The 13,153-nt window shown below is 45.3% G+C and overlaps 1 protein-coding gene across 1 annotated transcript in view; it reads left to right on the top strand.

The window, feature by feature from the left end:
• The window catches only part of LOC105904174 (MAPK activated protein kinase 2), a 60,257-nt gene extending 59,212 nt beyond the window's left edge, over positions 1–1,045 (top strand). Inside the window, 1 exon segment of the mRNA XM_031567832.2 lies at positions 264–1,045. Coding sequence (XP_031423692.1) covers positions 264–476 — 213 coding nt within the window. The 3' untranslated portion in view covers positions 477–1,045.
• The last annotated feature ends 12,108 nt before the right edge of the window (positions 1,046–13,153 follow it).

The raw sequence follows: 13,153 nt of genomic DNA, 5'->3' as shown, positions 1-13,153 counted from the left end.
GTCTGGGTGACACAGAGGGGCGTGATGGCTTAGATCATACTTTGCTCTCTGTCTGTCCCTGCACATCCGCCACCCTCCATGAGTAACACACACACACACACACACACACACACACACACACACACACACACTCTTTCACTCCTCTGTCTCTTAAGTAACCCCCCCCCCCCACACACACACAAACACATATCTCTCTCCTTCCCTTGTTTTTGATTCTCTTTTGATTACTAGTAACATCCTCCCCTGTGTGTGTGTGTGTTTAGGAGGAGATGACAAGTGCCTTGGCCACTATGCGTGTGGACTACGACCAGATTAAGATCAAGACCATCAAGGACTCCACAAACCCTCTGCTGATGAAGAGGAGGAAGAAGATCAACACCAGCCACCTGCACAGAGAATACAGACCCCGACACACAGACCCCTGCGCTCTGAAGAACACACACACACACCCACCTACCTGCAGTCGGTCAGGCTGAAACACACACGCTCTAAAGAAGAGGACATGCATGCATACACACACACACACACACACACGTATACACACTTACCTTTATTCTATAGAAGAAGGATATGCGCGCACACACACACACACACACACACACACACACACACTATGCATATGTACGTACATGGAAATCTTTTAAGAAAAGGAAGCAATAACTCAACTATATCCTGGGAAATAGACTGCATGAGTTTTATGAAAATGCCAGGATATGAAGTTTTCCCCTACAAATGTTTATTTTTTTTTTCCTTTCTTTATTTCTTTCTTTATTTTTTCTTTAAAAAAAAAAATGTATTTCTTTTTATGACTCCACTGTTCTAACTAATCAGCCACTGTGGCATTCTGGGAATGCTTGAGGGTTCACGTCCTGCATCCTGCTGAATTCTGGGTAAGGCAAAGGATCAGGAGCTAGGGAGAAACCCATGCAGCAGACTTCATTTGCTTTGTGTTTTTAGAGTCCGCTTTTCCACATTTTATCAATTTCTTTGTTGTAAGGGTTGTTAGCCAGACCCAGACAGACAGACAGACAGACAGACAGACAGACAGACAGACAGACAGACAGACAGACAGACAGACAGACAGACAGACAGACAGACAGACAGACAGACAGACAGACAGACAGACAGACAGACAGACAGACAGACAGACAGACAGACAGACAGACAGACAGACAGACAGACAGACAGACAGAGCCAAAGAGAGGTTAGATTCTCTTTCTGTTCCTTGTTTTTCCTTCTCTTTTCCTCTGCCAAAGCATTGGCCCATCAGCTGTGGTCAAGCACCGTGGTAGCATGTTCTCATTGACTGGGGTTTGGGGCCCCTGTTGCATTAGGCTGTTAGGTTGGGGGGGGGGGGGTAGAGGTGGCCTGCTCCAACTGCAAATGCACAAAGCCTAGACCCCTGATCCCTGCCCCCCTCCCTCGCTGAAAAACTATGCGCTCCTTTGCCATACTGAAATACTTTGTGAGTCTGTCCATGCACTTGTATGTTTTTGTTTGGGGGGTGGGGGGGCTAAATATATCAGATTGCTACTGTCACTAACTTGCAGATCTAGGAAAATGTATTTTTTTTAAGACGACTCGTGGAATGTAGACGCACTCTCAGACTGGGTTTAATGTGAAGCCCTCAAGCGAACCCCTCCTCTCTTCCTGTTGGTTGTTGTGGTGCCCCCCCCCCCCCCCCCCATGGCTCATACCCAGCGCTGCGGACTGGCACAGGGGCCTCAGCATCTGCAGTGCTTTTACACTTTGTGTTCATGGGGGGAGGGGGCATCAGACCCCACCCTGATCAGGCACAGAGACGGACGGGTTAATCAGTGGGGTCCGAGTCGGTTCTGTGCCTGCTGCACCAGCACCGGTAAACCTCCTCACAGCTCGGTCCTAGTAGATGACCCGCCGGTGGGCCGGATCAGGGAGTCCAGTCCGTTTGAGGCCCTCTCCTGTGTACTGGCGGTGTCAGACGGCGCTGACGCTCCTCCTCGTTAACTCCGTAGATGTTTGCCTTTGGGCCGGATCTGGGCCAGAACCGGGCCACGCCCGTTTCAGTGTCTGATGCCTTCTGGGACGTTCTCTGGTACATGTTGTAGTCAATAATGTAATGCTTTGTTCAAGTGCTCTCTGTCCTCGCCAGATGGTGATTCTTCAGTGGTGACTATATTTTATTACATATAGAGATATCTATCTTTCATAGCCCAAGCCCTCATGATGATGTCACTCGGCACGTCCTGTGTCAGTGCTATGCATTTGTGTGATTTTGTTCTCCAGTCGTTTTAGATGCTTGAAACACGGATAAGACCCAAAGTGAGTGAATAGGATGTGTACGGAAGGTGTTTCACTGGAATACCCTCAAATGGACCCCCCACCCCCGCCGACCCCCCAACTTCACACTCCTGGTACCCCTCCCCTCCTTCAGTGTTTAATATGAACTGAAAACTCAGTGTGTCAGCCTCGCCTTCAGTATTTGACCTTTGACCCAAGGGGCTGTCCAGACAGGAAGGAGTGTGACTGGCGGAGCGCTTGCGTCTCAAACGAATCCGTACCTGGTCTGCCCCAAGACCACTCTAGCACCAGCTTCTTTTGGGAAATGACACCGGCACTGCGCACACGCTATGCATTATGGTCTTTTGGGGGGGGTGGGGTGGACGTAGCAGTGTGTCAAAATATTGACTGATTCAATGAAAAGGGTTGTTGAGAAGTACTATTGAAGTTCACAGGCTGTGTTTACGTCTGTCATTCATATCAGCAGAATTATAATCCAGTGTTTCTAGTCCTTCTGTGGGTTGACCAGGCTAAACTGGACACTACCTTTTTTTCTTTTGGAGATGTTTTAAAATAGTCTTTTTTTTTTCTTCTTCTTTTTTTCCTCTGCAGTTAAAGCAGTGGCCGTGTCAGAATATGTTGCATGTCTCCAGTCCTGTAAAATGGAGAGTCAAGGTTTTTGTGTGTGTGTGTGTGTGTGTGTGTGTGTGTGTCCGTGTGTCCAACTGCTGTACGTATGTTTGTATGTATGTCTCAGTCTGCTTCAACTTTGGATTAAAAAAACAAACAAAAAGAAAACTAAAAGAATCTGGTGTCTGTGAATGAATGGTGACTGTCTTGGGTTCCCACTGATAAACGGGTGCTTTCCCCACGGGTGCCATCACGTCCTGGTGAGCCCTGTGCACGGCTGCTGTGTTTGTCAGGAGGCTTTTCCCGTGTGAGTGAGTGATTGAGTGCTGCACCTGTGGTCGGCCTCCTCTTGAGCTGGAAATGGAGGCGCCACAGTGCCCTGCGACCGCACCATCATCTCACAACAGGGGCTGCTTTCGTTATCCCTCAGCCCAGGTGGACGATATATGCACACACACACACACACACACACACACACACGTAAATGCTGTAAGTGGGCTAATGACTATTCTCATTTGTAGTTCAGCGTTGGTGGAACGAACTGCCTAGCACTACCAGAGCAGGGGTGTCCCTCTCTACCTTTAAGAAGCTTTTGAAGACCCAACTCTTCAGAGAGCACCTTCCTTCCTAACTGGCACTTCGACTAGTGCTTAACTTGCACATACAGCAGTTACATCCCTGCACTCGTTTTTCGTTTCTATTTCTTTTTTGTATTTCTTATGTAAAGTAGTATTTATTGTTACACTAGGTCTCTATTGCTCGTAGCTTGCCTGTTCTCTCCCTTGTACGTCGCTTTGGACAAAAGCGTCTGCTAAATGACTAAATGTAAATGTGAAGTGGGCAAAACTGTGTTGAATGAGTAAATGAAGGTAAATGTGAGGGTCTAGGGTCTCCTCCTCAGGTTGTAGAGGGTAGACTCCGGTAAACACAGAGTCATCTGTGAGTTTGGTAAATGCTTATTCATCGTCCTGTGCTCAGGTGGTTTGGGTGGGGGGGCTGCCCCCTTCAACTGTGAGTGTGTTTGTGTGTGTGTGTGTGTAGACCCAAGCGTGTCAAATAGGTTTCATTCATCTGCTGTCTGATTCATTTAGGGACAGCTGGGATGGAAGGTGCAGACAAGCACGCCTTGCTAAATGAGCAAGCGTCCGTGTGTGTGTGTGTGTGTGTGTGTGTGTGTGTGTGTGTGTGTGTGTGTGTGGGGGGGGGGGGGGGGGTTGGGGTTAAAAAAAAAAGCAATGCTCAGTGATGTTGAAACTAGATATTAGCCCTGGTTAGTGTACTGGCGGACATGTTTGGCAAATGTTATTATTATTTTATTATTATTATTATTATTATTTGTATTTTTTAGAGGAAGGAGGTAACCTGTTAACATATAACAACCCATAACAGAAAGCTGTTGCGTTGAACTTTCCCTGCCCTGCCAGACTTTCAGCGTTAAAACGTAGGTTCACTTCTATGCACTTTCCACGTAACAGGAACTTTAATGCAGAACTGGCATTCCTCTGGCATCATGCTGTGGTTTTGTCTTTGCCATTAAATCAGTCTGCCCCAAACTTTTACTCAAATCTCTCAGTGTGTGACGCAAAAACATGACTGAAGCCACAGGAATTCTGTGTTGTAATTTCCACCTAAATTCCAAAGACAATGTTTCCCTACTGGGATACTGATTTTTTTTTTATAGCTATTTTCTATCTACACTGAGTATTATAGCATAGAGCTCTATCTGCATTGAGTATTATTTGGTCATTGGTCAAATGTAGGATACTGCACAGCTCCCATTGGTCAAAGGTAGGATACTGCACAGCTCCCATTGGTCAAATGTAGGATACTGCACAGTTCCCATTGGTCAAATGTAGAATACTGCACAGCCCCCATTGGTGTTGCATAGTTTCCCCAGGCAAGATACAGGCTCCTGATTGGTCACGTCCGTGCTTTCATAGGTATTGTGCCAGGTATAAGATTTAAAGCACAATTCTCCACAGCAGTAACATTCAGTTCAGTGCAGCTGCTGTTCCTTTACTGTGACCGTATAACATTCTCAATGCCATGCAGTGGTCATTACTGTGACCGTATAACATTCTCAATGCAATGCAGTGGTCATTTTGTAGTGATGCAATGTGATGCATTTTTGTCTATTACAGCAATGCCGATGTCCTCACGAAACCCGGGACTGGAGAGTCCATTACCAGCTTAGGTGGGGTGTGTGCCGTGTCTCTAAGTGGGTGTGTGTGTGTGTGTCTGTGAGGTGTGAATCCGGTCTCCAGAGTGGGTAGATTTGAACCCGCCAGCGGATCCGTGTTCGTGTGGACGCCCGATCCGCACACTTTCTAACCCGATGACGTAATTGCCCCACGTGAACCCTGCTGCGTCACTTCATAACAGCAACAACACAATCTAAATCGATGTTGTAAAGAAGCTGGTTAGGAAAGGGATGACATTAACAAGCCACACTTTAATCTATCACTGTTTAATCTATATGCATCAGACCATTGTTCAAAACCGGTTTTTAAAAGTGTCAGCAATAGCCTATATGAGCAATTCTGAAGTGAAAAGATTTTTTATTATAGACTATTATTTATTATAGTTTCAAAACAGTAACTTAACACAAACGAGGGTTATGGCGAACTGCGCGATTCTAACTAGTCCTGTTTGAGTGCTGTGGTAACAGTGATTTCAGGTGGTAGAGAAGTCATTCAGCAATCAGAAGATTGCTAGTTGGATCTCGACTTCTGTCTTCTGTCACTTTATGTGCATGCTCCACGGCGTCTTTACAGCGGATTCATCCACTCTGCTCCGCTCCATCTTTCCATGTGAACGCAGATTTTTCTTTGTATGTAAACGGGATAAAAAAAACGGATGTAAACGTAGCCTGAGTTGGGATGTTTGTGTCTCTGAGGTGTTAACTGTGCCTCTGAGTTTGGGTGTGTGTGTGTCTGAGGTGTGAGCCGTGTCTCTGAGGTGGGGTGTGTGTGTGTCTGAGGTGTGAACCGTGTCTCTGAGGTGGGGTGTGTGTGTGTGTGTGTGTGTGTGTGTCTGAGGTGTGAAACGTGTCTCTGAGTTGGGATGTTTGTGTCTCTGAGGTGTGAACCGTGTCTCTGAGTTGGGATGTGTGTGTGTGTTTGTGTGTGTGTCTGAGGTGTGAAACGTGTCTCTGAGTTGGGATGTTTGTGTCTCTGAGGTGTGAACCGTGTCTCTGAGTTGGGATGTGTGTGTGTGTGCCTCTGAGGTGGGGCTGCCCTCTTCAGCCTTCGTCCGTCTCCAGCTCTGTGACGGGATGAGTCATGTGTGACGAGATGAGTCATGTGTGTAAGCTGGAACGCACTTTGTGTGTCTTATCTGCCTAAAAATCATTTCTAGAGAACTCTCTGCTCTCCTGTCGCCACAGAGTACAGGGTGACCTGGGTTTTCACTGTATGGGTAGGGTGTCGTTTTATTCTGCGTATTCTGCGCAACAGGCCTGGAGCGCACACAACACGCTACGACTGAGAAAGAGAGAGAGGAAAGATGATTAGGAGATATGGTCCATAGTGTAGTGTCTCTTCTGTGTTGGCCTTGTTTTCAAAGGTGGCCATGTTTCCTCAATCTCCCAGCATCACTCCTCGCTCCGTTCGCTCACCACACGTAGCGGTCGGTATATGTTGTTCTTCATCTGGTATACAAGTTATATTTGAGTTATAGGAAGGTAGAATACACAACTTAACATAACGAGTCTGTCTGGGGGCCTGGTTCGAGGTGTAAGGTGGGGCGTGTAAGGAAAGGGAACAGTATGGTGTCTACCTAGAATTCAAAGGTGTGAAGGTCTGCAGACAGGGACGGTCCTGGCTGACCATGTGAGTCACTTAACGCATGTATCTAGCCAAGATCTCCACCTCCACACACTCCTGTTCACTTAACGCATGTATCTAGCCAAGATCTCCACCTCCACACACTCCTGTTCACTTAACGCATGTATCTAGCCAAGATCTCCACCTCCACACACTCCAGTTCACTTAACGCATGTATCTAGCCAAGATCTCCACCTCCACTCACTCATGTTCACTTAACGCATGTATCTAGCCAAGATCTCCACCTCCACACACTCCAGTTCACTTAACGCATGTATCTAGCCAAGATCTCCACCTCCACACACTCCTGTTCACTTAACGCATGTATCTAGCCAAGATCTCCACCTCCACTCACTCCTGTTCACTTCAGAGAAAGAAAAGTAGCGTGCACGTCTTCACCTGCATACACTCTATGGTGCCCCTTCACGTCAGGTTTTTGTCTTGACTTGGACAGTTTGACTAGCACTGGGAATACAACTGGTCAGTGTGACTAGAACTGGGAACTAAACTGGACACTGTGATTTAGCACTGGGAATAAAACTGGACACTGTGATTTAGCACTGGGAATAAAACTGGACAGTGTGACTAGCACTGGGAATAAAACTGGTCACACAGGTGTGCATGTGCAACCCCATGGTTAAGTGTATTTATCATTGTCCTTAAAAGCTGATGGACACTCTAAACGTGATGATCTAACGAATTAATTAAGATAGATAGATAGATAGATGGATACTTTATTAATCCCGAAGGAAATTTAGGAAATTATTGAGTTTAAATTGTCTGTCCATGTAACATGCATGTTCTTAATTATGACTATTATAACTTTTATCATGGTTAGACTGGGAATTTACGGTCACGTACTTAGCAGGTTTTAGTATTACTAATCTCTGCTATAAATGGACGGACCCCTGTGTCAGCAAAAGCATTCAAAATGAAACTGAACCTGAGGCTGTTTGAGTGGAATACGCCCTGCATGGGTGCCTGACATAGCCAGCGCATGCAAAAGAAAGTGCGTCCTGCGAAAACAACAATGTTCTAAAGAATAGGGAAGCTCTAGTGAGATGCCCCAGCACCTCACACACACACACACACACACACACACACACACACACACACACACACACACACACACACACACACACACACACACACACACACACACACACACACACACGTGCAACTCCAACATACAGATGAGCTCCAACACTCCACACACGTGCAACTCCAACATATGGACGAACCCCACCACACGTGCAACTCCAACATACGGACGAGTCCTGCAACTCCAACATACGGACGAACATTTTGTCAACAAATCCTAAAAAAAATCCTGAATTTAAACACCATACAGACGTGTGGGGAAAAAAAACCAGCAAACCAACTACTTGCACAGGGAGTGCTGAGTAAGGCCGGTCAGTGGACCAAGTGTTAGACTGTCACAGTGCTCTATCTTGCTCTCTGCAGATGGGTGGGTGTTGCGTTATCCTAATCTTTCAAGAAACACAACACCGGACTAGTTTCAGAGCTGCATGCTGAGTCAGTCTGATTTCAGTTTGTCAGATGACTATGCAGTGCGTGCCAGACATCTGGCTGGAGGCCAATGTACAGATAACGCTGCAGAGTCTGCTCCAACATGTTTAAATCACTCTGATGCTCATGATTAACGCTGCAGTCTGCTCCAACATGTTTAAATCAAGCTCATGATTAACGTTGCAGAGTCTGCTCCAACATGTTTAAATCACTCTGATGCTCATGATTAACGCTGCAGAGTCTGCTCCAACATGTTTAAATCACTCTGATGCTCATGATTAACGCTGCAGTCTGCTCCAACATGTTTAAATCAAGCTCATGATTAACGTTGCAGAGTCTGCTCCAACATGTTTAAATCACTCTGATGCTCATGATTAACGCTGCAGAGTCTGCTCCAACTTGTTTAAATCACTCTGATGCTCATGATTAACGCTGCAGAGTCTGCTCCAACATGTTTAAATCACTCTGATGCTCATGATTAACGCTGCAGAGTCTGCTCCAACATGTTTAAATCACTCTGATGCTCATGATTAACGCTGCAGAGTCTGCTCCAACATGTTTAAATCAATCTGATGCTCATGATTAACGTTGCAGAGTCTGCTCCAACGTGCTTAAATCACTCTGATGCTCATGATTTTATGACATTATGCCATTTCCTAGGTGACTCTCAAACAAACAAAGAATGCCTTACATTTTACAGTTGCACAGTACTTACATTTCAATCTAGCATACCTGTCTAGCATACCTGTCTAGCATTCCTGTCTAGCATACCTGTCTAACATACCTGTGAATACCTCTGTCTCACTCCTCTGTCTCACTCCTACTCTGGTAGAGCACTAGTAGGTGGCTCCTCTGGAAGGTGTGTGTGTGTGTGTGTGTGTGTGTGTGTGTGTGTGTGTGTGTGTGTGTGTGTCACACAGACACACACACACACACACTCACACTGACACACACAAACATATACATGACCCCTCCCCCCTCCTCACACACTAGTGATGTTCTGGAATCTGAATTGCTATTCAGGAAACTTATATTTTCTTCTACCCAAAGTTGCTTGCAAAATTATTCTGGAAAAGAAGGCTGTGTCTATACGCCATTTTGTTTCTTCATATACGATATTCAATTCATATAACTGTGGATGAGGATACAAATTCCCATTCGGTTTGCAACATAGGAATTTGATTTCACTGAAAAGTGATTTTCTGTAGTTAGGTGTCAGCACACAGCAGGTTGCGGTCGAGAGGAGCAGGAGGCTTCATTTCAAACGAACCCTGTCGGAATATTGAAAAGGAAGGACGTTTTACCTCGTTTACCAATTTGACCTTTTAATACGTTTTATTTCAGTCAATATTAATTTGTTTCAGATGGAACATGCTGTATGTGGCAGCCATAGTTTTCATGGGATTATCACTTAGCGTCCGCTAACACATATACCCTTCCCACCCATGCACAAATAAACATATCCCCCCTTACACATACAACACATATACACACAACCCCAACCACACACACACACACACACACACACACACACACACTATCCCCCATCTCCATGGCAGGAAGTAGGACTGTCACTGAGGGCAGTGATCTGTTATCCCTTAACCTTTCTCCCACGCGCACACACACACACACACACACACACACACACACACTTCCTCTCTACACAGACTCAATCGCACACAGTCACTCTGTACATTCAGCAGATATTTGTATCCAGTTCCAAAATAATATATCATTGCAATAATACAATAACAGTTTTACATTATTACCATCTGTCATCATTATATGTTTTTATTAGCATAGCTATAACTGAGGCCTGAATGCTGCCGGGACTATTGTTTTATTGCTGATGTTATATGGAAAACACTGGCAGACATGTCACTGAAGCTACTGAAGACTAAAACAATGATCTCACCTCACACTAGACAAGAGATGAGATGTCCAAGTATGATCATTTCCTTTGACTGCTGGCAATTTTACAAGGATTTAAAAAGTGAGACACTGTGCCCTTCTAAAAGCTCTCTTAGCTTGAGATGTTGTTGTGTAATAAGATGTTATTTCATGCTGCTGTGAGGTAATAATCTTGTTTCCAGCATTTTCTGGACGCCGACTGACTATCCTGCAGTAGTGGATAGAGCCAGCGCTGTTGTTTCCGTCTGAGAGACTCTCTCTCTCTCTCTACCCCCCCCCCTTCTCCTTCTTCCTCTCTCTCTCTCTACCCCCCCTCTCCTTCTTTCTCTCCCTCTCCTTCTTCCTCTCTCTCTCTCTCCCCATCTCCTTCTTCCTCTCTCTCTCTCCCCCCCTCTCCTTCTTCCTCTCTCTCTCTCTCTCTCTCTCCCCCCCCATCTCCTTCTCCTCTCTCTCTACCCCCCTCTCCTTCTTTCTCTCCCTCTCCTTCTTCCTCTCTCTTTCTCTCCCTCTCCTTCTTTCTCTCTCTCTCTCTCTCTCTCTCTCTCTCTCTCTCTCTCTCTCTCCTTCTCTCTCTCTCTCCCCCCCTCTCCTTCTTCCTCTCTCTCTCTCTACCCCCCCCCCTCCTTCTTTCTCTCTCTTATTAGTTTTTCATCTGCGCTGCTGAAGGACTCTTAAATGGGTCTGGGGTTCAGGCTCGCATTCTCCATCTCTGGGAACATCATTGAGGGATGAAAAAAAAAGTGTTTCCATGGCGATAAGACAGATCCCATCTCTCCAGGCGGCCATTATGGGGTGTGTGTCACGGCCGAAGAATGCAGCCATGTCCCGAACTTATCTAAATTCCCATGGGCACAGCAGAGCACCTACCGTTTCAGAAGCACACACTCCGAAGCACACCAGCTCCAGGTACAAGCAGACCCACATGATTAAAGGCCTGTCTGGGGGCTGGAATGTGAAGCAGCGCTTTGAAAATAAGGCTTTGTTTATTTTTGTTCCATCACCAGGTCTTTTTCGAGAGCTCTCTCCACTGCTCTGAGGCCTCGTCCCATCTGGCCATGTGCTCACTGAATTATGTGGAAGAGGAATTATTACGACTTGAAACGTATTGAAACATATTATTTGCTTTATTGAAAAGAAATAATTACAACCCACACAGAGAACAATAAAAGAATACTGTATATATATATATATATATATATATATATATGACTACGTAGCTGATACATGTCAGGGGGGACTAGCATGCATTGATGCATTGAAAAAGAAATGGATTAACAATATCTAGGGGCGATTTTCATGTGTTTTGAGCAGTTATTTAGAGTCACCACATCAAATGAAAACAGAGGAAAATGTCCTCCAGGAGACTTACTGGTATCTCATGAGTCCTATTTAGATGCCCTACTGGTATCTCATGAGTCCTATTTAGATGCCCTACTGGTATCTCATGTGTCCTATTTAGATGCTCTACTGGTATCTCATGTGTCCTATTTAGATGCCCTACTGGTATCTCATGTGTCCTATTTAGATGCCCTACTGGTATCTCATGTGTCCTATTTAGATGCCCTACTGGTATCTCATGTCTCCTATTTAGATGCCCTACTGGTATCTCATGTGTCCTATTTAGATACCCTACTGGTATCTCATGTCTCCTATTTAGATGCCCTACTGGGATCTCATGTCTCCTATTTAGATGCCCTACTGGTATCTCATCTCATGTGTCCTATTTAGATACGATGGATACAGAAAACTACAAATGTCCCGAAAACAGTGAAGAATATGAAAGCATTTTAAAAAGCAGTGACTGTGTGATGCTGCCTCACTCAGCTCTTTCACAGGGCATTCAGACGAGCTGATGTCACATAATCCTAAAATCCATTTGTATGTAAACTCAGTAGACACTGTCAGTGATTTGGTTATACAGTGCTGATGGGCTGTGGCTGTATGTAAACTCAGTAGACACTGACAGTGATTTGGTTATACAGTGCTGATGTGCTGTGGATGGAGAATGGCCCTTATTTTAAACGGTTCCAGCTGTGGCTCTGGGTGTGCAGTGCTGAAGCGGAGCAGCGACTTATGCATTCTAGAACACAGCCTTAAAGAGCACAGATGCATTCTAGAACACAGCCTTAAAGAGCACAGATGCATTCTAGAACACAGACTTAAAGAGCACATACAGTATGTTCTAGAACACAGACTTAAAGAGCACGTATGCATTCTACAGAACACAGACTTAAAGAGCACAGATGCATTCTAGTGAACACAGACTTAAAGAGCACAGATGCATTCTAGAACACAGACTTAAAGAGGACATATGATTTCTAGTGAACACAGACTTACACAGATCTATTTTTATGTCAGGGCACGAGGGACGTGATTAAGTATTTAGCGACTGACCCCAGTGGGTTTAGATCTACATCTGATAGTTAAGGGTCTGATGACTGACCTCGACTGGTTAGGTCTACATCAGATGGTTAAGGGTCTGATGACTGATCTCAGTGGATTAGATCTAAATCTATCCCTATGGGATTTATCTGAATATGTGGGTTAAGTGTTTGATGACTGTCCTCAATGGTGCAATTGGCCTAAATCGGCAATATGATCTGTTAAGTTACATGGTGTGAGTTGCTAGATGCGATCACCGATGTGTTGAAGGATTCAACAGTATAAACTCAACTGCTTCAGGTAAGAAGGTGCTTTAGAGAGCAGTGCCTGGACCCCTTAGAGCAAGCACAATGGGACAGGAGCAGAAAAAACTCCCTGTTAATCAGGAATAAACATCAAGCAGAACCGCAGCACATAAGGGGGGACCCATCTGCTTGAGCATCGGCCCGGTAAGAGATAGGAAAGTGGAGGGGGGGGGGGGTCATGATGATGGTGATTCAGTATTTGACTCTTTGATAGTGATGATGATGATGATGGTGATCCCAGTAGGCTGGATGGGGATGATGATGATGATGAGGATGAGGATGATGATGATGGTGACTCAGTATTTGACTAAA

Source organism: Clupea harengus, chromosome 5 (genome assembly GCF_900700415.2).
Source record: "Clupea harengus chromosome 5, Ch_v2.0.2, whole genome shotgun sequence".
NCBI lineage: Eukaryota > Metazoa > Chordata > Actinopteri > Clupeiformes > Clupeidae > Clupea > Clupea harengus.
This window is presented reverse-complemented; position numbering and strand designations above follow the sequence as displayed.